Source organism: Letharia lupina (assembly GCF_014066315.1).
Source record: "Letharia lupina isolate WasteWater1 chromosome Unknown contig_2, whole genome shotgun sequence".
Classification (NCBI taxonomy): domain Eukaryota; kingdom Fungi; phylum Ascomycota; class Lecanoromycetes; order Lecanorales; family Parmeliaceae; genus Letharia; species Letharia lupina.
Window position 1 is genome coordinate 2,811,319 of NW_023502971.1, and position 12,290 is coordinate 2,823,608.

The 12,290-nt window shown below is 49.5% G+C and overlaps 3 protein-coding genes across 3 annotated transcripts; 2 read left to right on the top strand and 1 right to left on the bottom strand.

Moving 5' to 3' along the window:
• Nucleotides 1-2,629: 2,629 nt before the first annotated feature.
• On the bottom strand, nucleotides 2,630-4,297 carry HO133_004872 (uncharacterized protein; the record flags this gene model as incomplete). The annotated part of the gene is made up of 1 exon (XM_037295784.1): nucleotides 2,630-4,297. One exon carries the CDS (start codon nucleotides 4,295-4,297, stop codon nucleotides 2,630-2,632), a length of 1,668 nt encoding a protein of 555 aa, XP_037157785.1.
• A 2,579-nt stretch (nucleotides 4,298-6,876) lies between these two features.
• On the top strand, nucleotides 6,877-9,056 carry HO133_004873 (uncharacterized protein; the record flags this gene model as incomplete). Its single annotated transcript, XM_037295785.1, has 4 exons — nucleotides 6,877-7,161; nucleotides 7,749-7,857; nucleotides 8,486-8,850; nucleotides 8,874-9,056. 4 exons carry the CDS (start codon nucleotides 6,877-6,879, stop codon nucleotides 9,054-9,056), a joined length of 942 nt encoding a protein of 313 aa, XP_037157786.1.
• Nucleotides 9,057-10,195: 1,139 nt separating this feature from the next.
• Nucleotides 10,196-11,395, top strand: HO133_004874 (uncharacterized protein; the record flags this gene model as incomplete). Its single annotated transcript, XM_037295786.1, has 1 exon — nucleotides 10,196-11,395. The coding sequence occupies one exon, from the start codon at nucleotides 10,196-10,198 to the stop codon at nucleotides 11,393-11,395; it is 1,200 nt and encodes a 399-aa protein (XP_037157787.1).
• Nucleotides 11,396-12,290: the final 895 nt, after the last annotated feature.

Genomic DNA, 12,290 nt, shown 5'->3' on the forward strand with positions numbered 1-12,290 from the left:
CACCAGCTGCAAAACATGATTCAGAGGCTTTGAGATATGAAACCATATGTGTATGGCACATTTTGGCTTTTGCTCCTCGTTTCGGACAAGATATCAAGGGCGAAACCTATAAATGCTTAACAAATTGTGTTCTTTCCTGGTCAACTGGAATAATACTATGAAGGATGAAACCATCAATGTTTGGTAAAGGGAGCCCACAAGCGAGAATTCTATGATTGCGACCCCTGTTTACTAAAATTATCTGCCAACCCAGTTGATCTTCAGGCAGTTGTCCTAGTCTGCAGATACGCATCGCCATAGATGGGTGCTTGGAAGCCGTAGCGTTCACCGAAAGATCACTTGATGCTTGAGACACTTATTGGACGCACCTATTACGTGCACTCTCGCCGCGATTAACGCCGGGCGAAAATTTTGTTTTGACCGCACACAAATCAGGACAAAATTGATACGTGGAAGATCAAATTTTAGTCCAAAAAATAACAGCCCATTGTGCTTAAAGGTGCGGTACAAAATTCGACCAATTCACGCTATCAAAAGCAGACAGCGGAAGGGCTCTCAGAGCAAAGAACCCTTCGACGATGATATAGCCACGTGCTAGGCCATAGATCACAAAAATTGGCGAGTGAATCAAGACTGCTAGCCATCGAGGCAGCAGGCTGGCCACGCCCAAGATCGTTGTCGCATCGCGATTGTTGAACAACCATCTCGCAAGCCTAGCCGCCATTACAGTCCCAAAAGCGACGGCGAAAAGATAAAATATTAGAAGACCGAAAAGAGTCAAGCTCGAGACGCGCCAAAGGATCTGCTCCGCCCTAGTTGGAAAGGTAAAATTCCACCCGGCAAGATGAATACCAAAGTATGCAATGGTGAAGATGTTCCCATAAGCTATGTCTGTAACTCTGATGCCGCGTGGAGGAGTGGTTGTGCTATTGCCAAACGCCTTTATTGGTAGCTCATCTGCATGGTTTCCCCAATTGAAACAAATCCGGACGCCGAACCAGAAAGGCGCGATGAGGCTTGTTCGACTGATGGGAGGCTTTACGAAATCTAAAGGTGTTTGTGTATAGGGCTTGGGTCGGTCACCTGCTTCGGCGAGAATCTTCGCAACGGTAGTATTGCATGCTAACAGAGATGGTGTCTCAACATCTCGTGGCTTGTGTCTGAAGAAGAAGAATGTGTTGATGGAGCAGAAAATGAAAGCCAGACACGAGAGCTCGAAAGTCGAGAGCGCGAGATGCTGCACCCATCGGCTGACGGCCTGGATCAAGAACCATATAATTTGAACGAGTGTAAGGATGCGGGCGAAAGTGTCCGCTTTATTCCTGTCCCAGATGGCTTTTGCTTTTATTTCTGGGTATTCGATGTGGTTGTGCTCTACCAGGTATAAGAGTTGATGACTGTCCACAGGAAATGCTGGAAAACCAGGACACTTGAGATGGACACCCCCCATATCGGCGAAAAATGCATGACGCATCGTCCATGGTGAGCCTCGGAGTCGCGAAAGGTTGTTCTGTGTCTGAGGGGGCTCTTTGGAAGATAAGACGCTGCCCAAGGCAGCTTCCCAATCTTTCTCCAGTCGGGCAAAATCCTCGACACCTTGACAAGCTGATCGCCATTGCTCTGCAGCTACGCCTGTGAGGACTTCGGGAAAGAAAATGGTAAACAGCATCCAACGGGATTTCGCTCGGAACATCTCCCAGGGCCCTTCATTTTCAGCTGGTACATTTAAGAAAAGCACGGACCAAGTGCACAAGATTATAGTAGCAATACAGCTCTCGAGTATGTCAAGTGTTCCCCGACCGTTGGGTTGAGGGATCCACCCATGAGATAGATGGGGAGCCACCGTAGCCGTCGAATTGTTTGACATGAGCCAGCTCAAAAGTTCTAGGCGAGGTTGCACGATATAATCGTACTGATGTACATGTGCGTTTCAGGGAAAAGTAGGCACACGAGAGTAGAACCGGGACAATGCAAAGCTGACCGAACACTGATGCGTCCCGAACCAGGCTTTGTAGTGGACACAAAACAGAGGAAGGCTGAAGCCTGATAGAAATGTATTTCAGGTGATTGGCTGAGCCTCGTCACCAAAAGCCAGCAATGCTCGCTTGTTGGGGACTAATTCATGCAATGTAACCCAAGCGCGATAGCAGCAATATGATTGGCAACTCATGATAGTTTGGCAACCTATACCATCTGAGAGGCTTTCCAGTATTAAGCGCCGAAGTAGTATTTGGATCTAGATCGTTGCCAAATCTGAGCACCATCGTCCCTTTTCTGTCGAGGATCGAAGTGATTCGTAGGCACCCGAGTGGGGGTTCGCAGAGTCCCCTCCAGTCCCCACAACCATACAAGTATCTTGACGCACGGGTACCACAAGGGTATGTAGAAGAGCTATGCCCAAAAAAGTACGTCTTCATGACCGTGGAAATGAGAGACGCGCATGTTTTGGCCCCCACAGCCCCAGCGCTTAGCGAGCATCATGATTTGGTCCTTGGACAAGGAATCCTCATGACTGTTTCATGATGATTCAGAAGGGGAGATCGTAGAAGATCTCATATCATTTTAGTGCCTAGTATTACTGTCCGAGGTTCCCAGAGTAATTGAAGAGAACTACTGTGGGTGTTTCAGATCACCTATTTATACCAAATCGATCTCCTTCCCCAATCGACCTCCATGCCGAAGTTCTGGCCTGGAGGTATGCACCGCTATCGATAGCCTTTTTGATACCGTAGAGACCACTGAAAGGCCATGTGCCGACAAGGGAGGAGCCTAGAGGCGCATTCATTGCCAGTTTCTCGGCGTTGACATCGACTTTCACTTTCTCGTAGACGCTTGGCAAGGAGGTCGCATTGTACTTTTCGCGCAGGGCATCATACCACTTCCGATCGTACATCTGCCAGAACTCATCTTCGGCGTAATAAGTTTGCGCATAAAGCCACTTCATCCCGCCCAGCGCTCGGAGCTTCCGCTCGAGGTCACGATTAGCTTGTACAAAGTCATCCGGTTGAGGTGGACCGAATCCCCAGAGGCCAATATTAAGCATAGGCTTCAGGCTGTGACCGTCTGCTTCCATCTCATTCACATGAGGATGCATGGTTGGCAGTTGGCTCTGGCGTAGAGGGCAAAGCCAGAGGGGATAGATACCGAAGACCTTGTCCGTATAGTCGACGAACTGCTCAGCCGTTGAGAATGGCAACGCTAAGTCCTGAATTATGCATTTCTTGGATTGTCCACTGGCGTGTAAAGCCGTGTACATCATGCGTGTGTGCACAAAGTCATCAAGCCACCAGCGTGTATAGTCGTTGAAGGGCATTTTGAAGTAATCGAAGGCGAGAGCTCCAACCCAGAAGCCTCCACGGTCGTAGCGAAAAAGATATTCAGCCATTGGAATCATCTCTGTGGTTGGACCACTCCTCTTTGTGATAGCGTCTTGTACATGAAGGTAGAACCAGGGATCCTTGGCGTCACTGAAGCGTTGAACCCGGGCGTTCTGATTGGGAATATCGGTCATCCGGCCAGTAATGACGGCGCCCTGGGTTTTCGAGTACAGAATACCATCCACATAGTCAAGCTCAGGATCCATTGTGACCTTTTCAATCTTCTCTATAGCTTCAGCCACACTTGATACGGGATGGTACACTGTTTCGACGTATTTTTTGGCTTGGCGGAGTTGCAGTTCTACCAAGGTTGTGACGCCCAAACTACCAACGGCGCCAGCTGCACCGTGAAAGAGATCAGGCTTTTCGTTCTCTGAGCATCTGACGACTTCCCCATCCGCAAGCACCATCTCGATATAATTGATCGTTCGGTTGAAGAATCCATGCTTGAAAGAACTGCTCTCCCCTGATGTCCCAGCATAGCCACCCCCTACTGTGATGCCAGGGAACTCCATAACCACAGGCGGCACCAACCCATATTTGATTGTTTCCTCCACTAGTCTATCCATCGGCACATTTGGCTCCACTAAAGCAGTCTGTTTTTCGGTATTGACTTCCAGGACGTGGGAGAGGGAGCTCGTGTCGACGATGTTTTTATGTGTAACAGTAGACTGCCGTGTACTATTTGTAGAGCCATGGAAGATGCGGAACTTCTGCTTCCGATCATAGAACTCTCTTACGCTGGTTGAGATGCGTTCAACGGCTCTGTCGTGGCTGTATACAGACGCGCCTGCCTTCGCTGTGGAGAGACCTCGAGTACTCTTGCGACGCTGTAAGAATGGAGAAAATGTCTGTTGCACTGGGAAAGTAAACCAAATTGGTCGCCCGTGGGCAACCCATGCAGGTGTGTGAGGCCTCATGTATATTGGCTTTATGAATGTTTGCAGCGTCCTTCCACCACAAGAGGAGCTGTGTTCGGCAAACCTTCCCCAGAAAAACGAGGCAAAGTGTCAGCAGATCCTCAAAACTTCGGCCAAAGTAGCATCAATCAGGAAGTTTCGAAGCTGTTTAACGCTCTCCGGGACAGTTTCTGTTTGAACGACAGATGATCCCGGGCCGATGGCCCAAATTGACACAAGGACAAGTGGGTACAGCGCTTCAGACTGCCACTTCGGATGGCTTGGCTGCAAGCTGTTCGCAGTCGACTCCGGGCATCATCCCGGGAGCATATGTTGATCCTGATCAGGATTGCTCTTATTGGTCCTACTCTTGTCAGTACTTGAGGGGGTTACCGCTTCGACTGCTACTTTCCGGGCACCTTGTCCGCTTCTGACGATCAACATCGCACCTTACACACTCCTCCGACGGCACACCTTGAAGCGCAACACAACTTACGGACACTGTCTGTCAAGAGTCGGCGTAAGGACAAGCAAGAGGAAGGGTCTGGAGAAGCTAGGCCAGGGGGCATTGGACCTGAAGCGTACAAGATGAGCCTACATGTCACAGTGGAAGAAGGGCGATGAGAGATGGAGCTGGCTGGTTCAGGCGCTGGTGACGCCAGGCGCTCGCAAAATGGAGAATCGGGTGATACATGACGCTTGTGTGACACTTGGAAAGGGCCATCCTTGCGCGGAGAAGATGAAGAGCACTGCGAGACTGGACACAGAGGCTTTCAAGCATCGATGAGGCGGCTGCCGTTTTCTGATTGCTATTGTGTGCCATTCGACCAGACTATCCACTGTACGCCCTTGTTTTGGGTTATGAAGTTTCTTGATCGCCTCTCAGGATTTCGTCTCTGTGATTGTGAAGCATATGCTTACTTTTAGGCGAGGCTTGCTCTACATGGGTAGCATATGCTCGACACACGCGTAGTTTTAACCCCGGCCGAAATCTTTAGAAATCACTTTTACGCCTGTTGAGTCGCTTATGCTCAGCATGTGCTCACCCTTGCCGAACTTGTCTCACCCTACCGAGCTGGAACATAGGATGAAAGGTACCAGCGCAATGGGATGTAGGGCCCGTCTCCCCAATTGACCATCGACAATAGGACCATGCATGAATATTCTCGAGACAGCGGCCTCCCTAATGTTATTTTGCTACTCGTATCACTGAATGCTACCTGCATACCTCCTCGTCCTCTTTCTGATTCGTCGCCAATGCAAGGGTAACTTGTTATCGATGAACATAGCACCCACCAACGTTGCAGAATATCACGTATCATGCATTCTGCATGCCCAATAACAGCAGCCCGAAGAGCAAGCAGAGGTTGAGCTGCACCTCTCGAAGCAAGACGGCATAGCTTGGGGTATCAACTTTAGTTTCAAGGAAATGTTGCAGAAAGAAAATCTGACATATAAAAGGAAGCCCCCGAATGCACGTAACCGTCTTTCCGATACAAGTGAGAGCCGGTTACGACTTCTCAAGTACACAAATATGTGAGGGGTCATGTCCAATGCAAAGTTCGGATCGACTGCTCGAATAGCGAGAGGATCTGCTTTGGACGAAGAGGTTCAATCCGTCTGCCAGGAGCTTTGATTAATTATGCTAGGCATTTGGCCCCGTTTAGCGAAAAGCACCTTCTGCACCTAACTTGCCACATGGTCAAGTGATAACATCTGGCTGAGTGCTTTGGCACAACCTCCTCAAGAGGTCTCGATAGGACTTGAATAAATAACAACTCCATAATTTAACATCAAGTCTGCCTTCTCGTCATGTCTTTCACACCCTATGATATCCCCGCCTTGGTAAAGAAGATCAACACGACAAGCAAAGACTTGGGCAAAGACACTGGAGGGGCACGATGACAGTGTTTAGATGCCGCTCGCTCGCTGGTCTTTGCCTTGGAAACGCCCGTCGAGTCGATCCTTAGGAATGTCTGGGCTGAGGTTTGACCGTCTCCACCTAACTAAAGTCTCTTATGCCGATCGTCGGATGGGACACAGCAAGGGCACCATGCTGCAATACGTGCTGCTACCGACTTGGATGTTCCGAAAGACTAGACGAGAGTCATGGGGATGCTAAGAGCATCTCTGAACTTGCGAAGATGACGCACGCGGACCCGGTTCTTATGAATGGGTCGTGGTATTTCTCGAGTCTCGGGATAGTCTGCAGCTTAGTAAAGGCTGAAAAACTTTCTAGGACGGTTATTGAAGGATCTAGCAGCGATGGGTAGTATCTACGATAGAGGTCCCAACGAGCTCGTCCCCACTTCATCTTCGAAAGCTCTCCAAGAGCCAATGCATCGAGACGCCTAGCCTACTGTATTCATGCTCCACATTTTGTGTCTGACTCTACTATCAACTCAAGAGCCGACCTCTGTGACAGGCTTGATCTAAGCGATCCAAACATCTTTGCGCTTCCAGAACCCCTCTACAACAGCCAGTACAAGAACCTTGACAACCCTATCGATGGCGCGATTCGACTTGGCCATGGCACAAAACATCACCTCTTCGAATGGTTATCTCAACGTCCGGAACTTTTATCGCAATTCTAAAATCATATGGCTCGCTACTACACTGGAAGGCGGAGTTGGATATGTCCCAACTTCTACCTCGTCGAAAAGAATCTTGTCGAGGGCGCTCAAACAGAGTATGATGCGGTTTTTCTAGTCGATGTAGGTGGCGGAAAGGGCCGTGGCTTGCAGGAACTGTATCGAAAGCGTCCTAGGTTGCCCGGAAAGTTGGTACTCGAGGATGTTAAAGGCGTGATTGAAGAAGCAGAAGCATTTGGTCTCGACGAGAAAACCGTACTCATGAACCACGACTTCGCAAAGCAGCCTATCATAGTATGTTTGCCAAGACAACGGAAAGTCATCTGCTAACATCGCTAGGTGCACGAGCCTATTACATGCATTCTTGTCTGCACGACTGGCCCAATTCCAAAGCCCACGACTTTTCAAGCCCTCCCTTGATCTCATGAGACCTGCGCACTCCTAAAGAGCCCATCTTCTGTCCGAGACATAAATTGCTCGCTTAAATCACCTCGCATAGCATCCTCCTGTGATACACATTAGCGACAGTCACTTTGCACTATTCCTTCACTTTATCTCACATCTTGTCTCGCTTTGATCGGGTCTGATTGTTGTCAAAAGCGTGAAGCAATACAGTGCCACGATGAGTATCACTCTTTACTCCCAGCCTGCGCCTGAATGCTGGGTGTCATTTAAAAGCTTGTAGCGATACTGCCAATTGCGACTATGAGTATCACTCTTCGCTTGGCAACCCTGGCACGTACCTTGTCTTTCACTATATCTGCAACACCTTCACAACAACTTCGTAGCTTCCAAACCTGCGGGTTCTTTGCTTCTCGAACCCCTCCACCATCTACACATTACGTTCCTCATCCTCCAACCTTGACCGGCGGTCTATCTAGATCCGACGACGAGTTTCCGCTCAGCAAGCGCGGTCTGTTACACACACATCCAACGCGACAGGCAGCTTCGAAATGGCGACTTGGTTTAGTCTCGAGGGGACAGATCAAGGTACGCACAACATGAATTCCCCAAATCACAGGCTGATAAGCAACCAGTCGACCTGACTCTCGTCAATTGGGGTCGCCCGGCCTTACCACCCCTCACCTTCGAGGATTTATGGTACCCCCTCAACACTGGGTCCTATGAATGCGGTTACCTTCGTCCGCTTGTGACGGGCTTCCCTCTTCCAGCCTACCTTCTCTCTCTTTTCATCGTGCAACAACGGAAAAGCTCCTTCTTACACAAAAAATAATCTGTATGAATACTCAAAGAAGGATGAACAATCACCAGGGTCTCCTATCTTGCACAAGCTGATTTGAAGATTAGACAGACTGTACTTCGCCACTTAATTGGCCCAACCAAATCCGTCCCCCTAAGCTTCGAGGATATATGGTATGCCGTAGAGGTTCGAAGGCGCGCTATATTCCTCGAGAACGTCGTCCAGGATACTGACTTGAGCGCTAAAAGGCTGAACGCACGCTTGAGCCGGCTCGTTTATCTCACAACGCTCAAGTTAGCCGGCAAGATGCGCATCTGTTCTATGGCAGTGTTCAGCAACTATATCAAAATTCTTTCGTTCGGATAGGCGACTGCCGTTGGAGATCGCACTCTTCCTTTCGTCGCCAGCAATGTACAGACTATCACGACCATCGAGAGGGAAAGCAAAGCGGTACCCCTTCGAGCCTACGACGAGCCAGTGAGCATGACCTATACCTACGGACCGGACATCCCACGCTAGAAATGCGAGGCAGACAGCTTAGCCTAGCCTTCCCACCTCTTCCTGAAGATGCGCTCGAGCCGGCAGATTCACAAATGCGCCGACTCGTGCACACCTTACCTCCCGAGCTATTCGCCAGAATGTTGCAAGATTTCCTCCACATAGTATTCGAGCCGCGCAAAATCCACCTCGGTGTCGATCACCTCAATTTGCATCTCTTCAAGTCGTTAGATCGAGCAATGTACGCAAAGCGACGGAGTGAGTTTCGGCCTGGGAGTGTCTGGGTCATCGGACAAGGCAACTATAGAACGAGGATGGACTACCTGCCCTGGATGCCATTGCCAGTGATGAAGTCTATCAGGAAGACAGAAATGAGGTTCCAAAGCAGGACTACAAGTATCCGTTACTAGAACACTACATCGCTCTTCCCAACGATACTTCACCCGGCATAGACCGTCTCGATTCTCTTCCAGCTTACATGGGGATATGAGACAAAACCAGATCTAAGCTCTTGAAGAACCTGGCTTGCAAAAGTTGACGCGGTGAGGCCACTTCAACTCAATGAGCTGGTTCTCGGTTCAAGTGACGCTTACGGATCTGACGGTGAGTTCCTTGGTTGGTACTTTGCAGGTACCGCAAATACTTTTTCTGCCGATGCTCCTGCGCATATTCATGTGTTGGGGACGGGCGATGAGCGAGAGATGCCGGATCGCTGTCAAGTGCCGTCAAGTCATTGACCGAATAAGTCGGATCAGGCGAGGCTTGTGAGATGGACTAGCAAACATCAGTGGGTGGATATAGGACGAATTGCAAGCTCGATTATAGAGCTGTCCACTCATTCTCAGGAGATGGGCCGGGAGAGTGGGAGCGTGAGCTTTTAGGCGGAGTGGTGTTGTGTCTGTTGGGAGCCTATCCTCTGTCAATATGAAAACGGGTTACGAGTTACTCATCGTAAGTATCGTTTCAAACATGGCCGACCTGTCATTAAACTTTCAGAAACTATGTTGCCAATGAAGCAGAGCTGGAGATACTCGTTTTAAGATCTGAGCAGATCGAATGGGTCTTGACACTTCCCATTCCCAACAAGTAAAACTTCAACACCGAACTCAGATCGTGGAGCCACAGCATCCTAAGGATTGGTTCACCAGATGAACTGGATTTTGAAAAGTTGACCTAGTAAACGTTATGAGTTTTGCCAAGTCACTAGACAAACGAGATTCTATCCACCTGTTTTAAGGTCGTGCCGCGGTCTATATTCAACCCTCTGATTTAAAAAAAACTGCACATTCATGGGCGAGACTCATGTTATCTTACCAATTTTTGTAATTTGGTCTACCTCTTGTTTTATCCGTTCATGTAACACTTCCTCCGATTGGCGGACCCACATGGCGGCCACTAACCCCATGGGATTACCTCGCTGTTGTCGTTATTACCTTGGCATTATTGTACGATGGGGCTTGGAAAACCCTCAACCATCCAAGTTCATATCACTGACCTACAGAAACAAAAGCCAGGGAGTGCTGACTTCCATACTTTGATGCTGCACCTTCACTCTCTTCTCCAATATCTACCGTCGAACTTACCACTCCCCTTGAATCAAGCTTGCAACTTTCTGAGCTCTTGCCGAAGATGGGCCCAGGAAAGTCTTGTGCACCTCGTCTACTGCGACACAAGCTAATCTACCACCCAGATTTCGGCCCTGGGCATCTGCCTACCAGTGCTTCCCAAGGTGTCGAAAGCTTCTACATCCTCGCTCTCTGGGGCATGTTGACCGACGACAGACGTGCCCTCCTCGAACAGACCCTCCGCGGTCTCCCTCTCACGCACTTCTCGCGTCTAGAAGAGGTGCTCCAAGACCTCGACACTTGTTTCAGCAAGTGTAGTCTTTGGAATCGAATGGGAAGACACTGGGTCCTTCGCGACCTTTCGACTTGCTCACGCGAACGTCTGAAGGCCTACTTGATGATCCTTTCCACCCCAGGGTGTAATTACGCGAACCCAAAAGCAGAGGATAGGTACCTCTTGAGCGCCATTGGGGACGAAGACGTGGATGACACAGATTGGAAGCCCGACTATGCTCATGTCCAAGACGTTGCAGCCGAAGAGGCTCGTGAAAAGCTTGCTCGCGCCCGTGAACAGGCAGAATGGATAAACTTGCAACACGCCGTGCAAAGCCTACCCCTGGACCTCAACCTTCTTATTCGAGACACCATGCTCGAAGAGATCTTTGGGCCAGGGAAAGAGATCGTATTTCCATACGAAGGACCAACATATGTGCAGCACTTCCGGGCCCTCGATCGAAAGTTATATCATAAATACAGCTGCATCTACTACTGCCAGAATACGTGGGTGTTCGGAGAAGGATATGTAAGCTGGCTGATCGAACATGGCAAACTGGCCATACCGAGAGTCCTCTCAAAGATCAGGAACGTTACCTTGAAGTGGACGTGGAGGGACGTAGTGAATAATGGTCCCGCTCGACCGGATATTCAGAAACATATTGATTGGGAGATGAAAATGGCGGGCGCAGAAGGGTTCGACAACATTAAAGTTATGCAACGGTTCCGATGGACTTGCACGAAGGTTACGACCGAGCTTCAGCACATCTGGTTGGAGAAGTTGCGCGAAATAGGCTCCATGCAACTGGATCACCTTGTCATCGATGCAAGAGAGGCTTTTGCTCCTGATGGCGAGTTCCTGGGATTGAAGGCCGCGCGACGCTGGACGAAGTCTATGCATCTACCGTACTTTCTGGAGATCTGGGCGCCTGTTCATAATGAGGATCTGGCTGAGCAGATCTTTCAGATCATCACAAGGCGGTATTCGTAAGCAGCGGTCTTGATGGCAGCCACTGCAATGTGTGCGCGGTAAAGGCTACACAATAAATATTAGGGTATACGTGGCCAGATTAGCTAGCAGTGCTCTTCGGACGACCGGGATTCGATGTTATGAAGACACGAGGGTCAGGACGATGTGAATGAAGAACGAGTTGAAATGTTGATAGCTCGTATCCAAGTCGAAATCTGCATTTCAAGTAGTATTTGTCAGTGCCTGTCTTGTGCAATATAGAATACTTCTTGAAGCGCTCCGGGCTATTCTCAGCGTCTTATAAAAGCCCATAATATGCCGCCGAAGAATTTGGGTTAGTCTTTACTCTTCATCAGACGGCGAGATCTGTCACTTCAGGTGGGCTCTGGACCGAGTCCCAAGGAAGTTTCTCAGTGGGACATGCGGGGTTTTGCGGTATCCACGTTGAACGAGCACTTTCCGTATCCTTTTCCGAATAGGCGTGTGAAGGCCCCCTACGAGACCTGCAACATCGATTGCGAACCCTAGAGTCTCTATCATGATATAGGTTGACGGAAAAGACAGCTTTCTGGGTTTCTGAAGCCCTTCAATGCTCTGCGCCGAAGCTGGGGTGCTTCTGCGACGTTCGCTGTGCTTTGCTGAGATTGACAAGTGGGCGGAAACGCAGTACAATGCCGATCTTACAACTGTCGGAAGACAACAGCGCTCATTAATATAGCTTCTCTAACCAATGTTAAGCTGCCCCCGGCTATCAATGTGGCAGATGCTGAGGGAGGGAGTGGGATGGTGGTTGACTAAAAGGTTCACTGGTAGCGCCGTAGATCGCGACATGATAATTGGTGAAAGGTCGCCAACGTCGCCGCCCGCGAATTCACGGTCCAATAGGCTAAGTACAAGAGCTATGGTATGCGCAGTG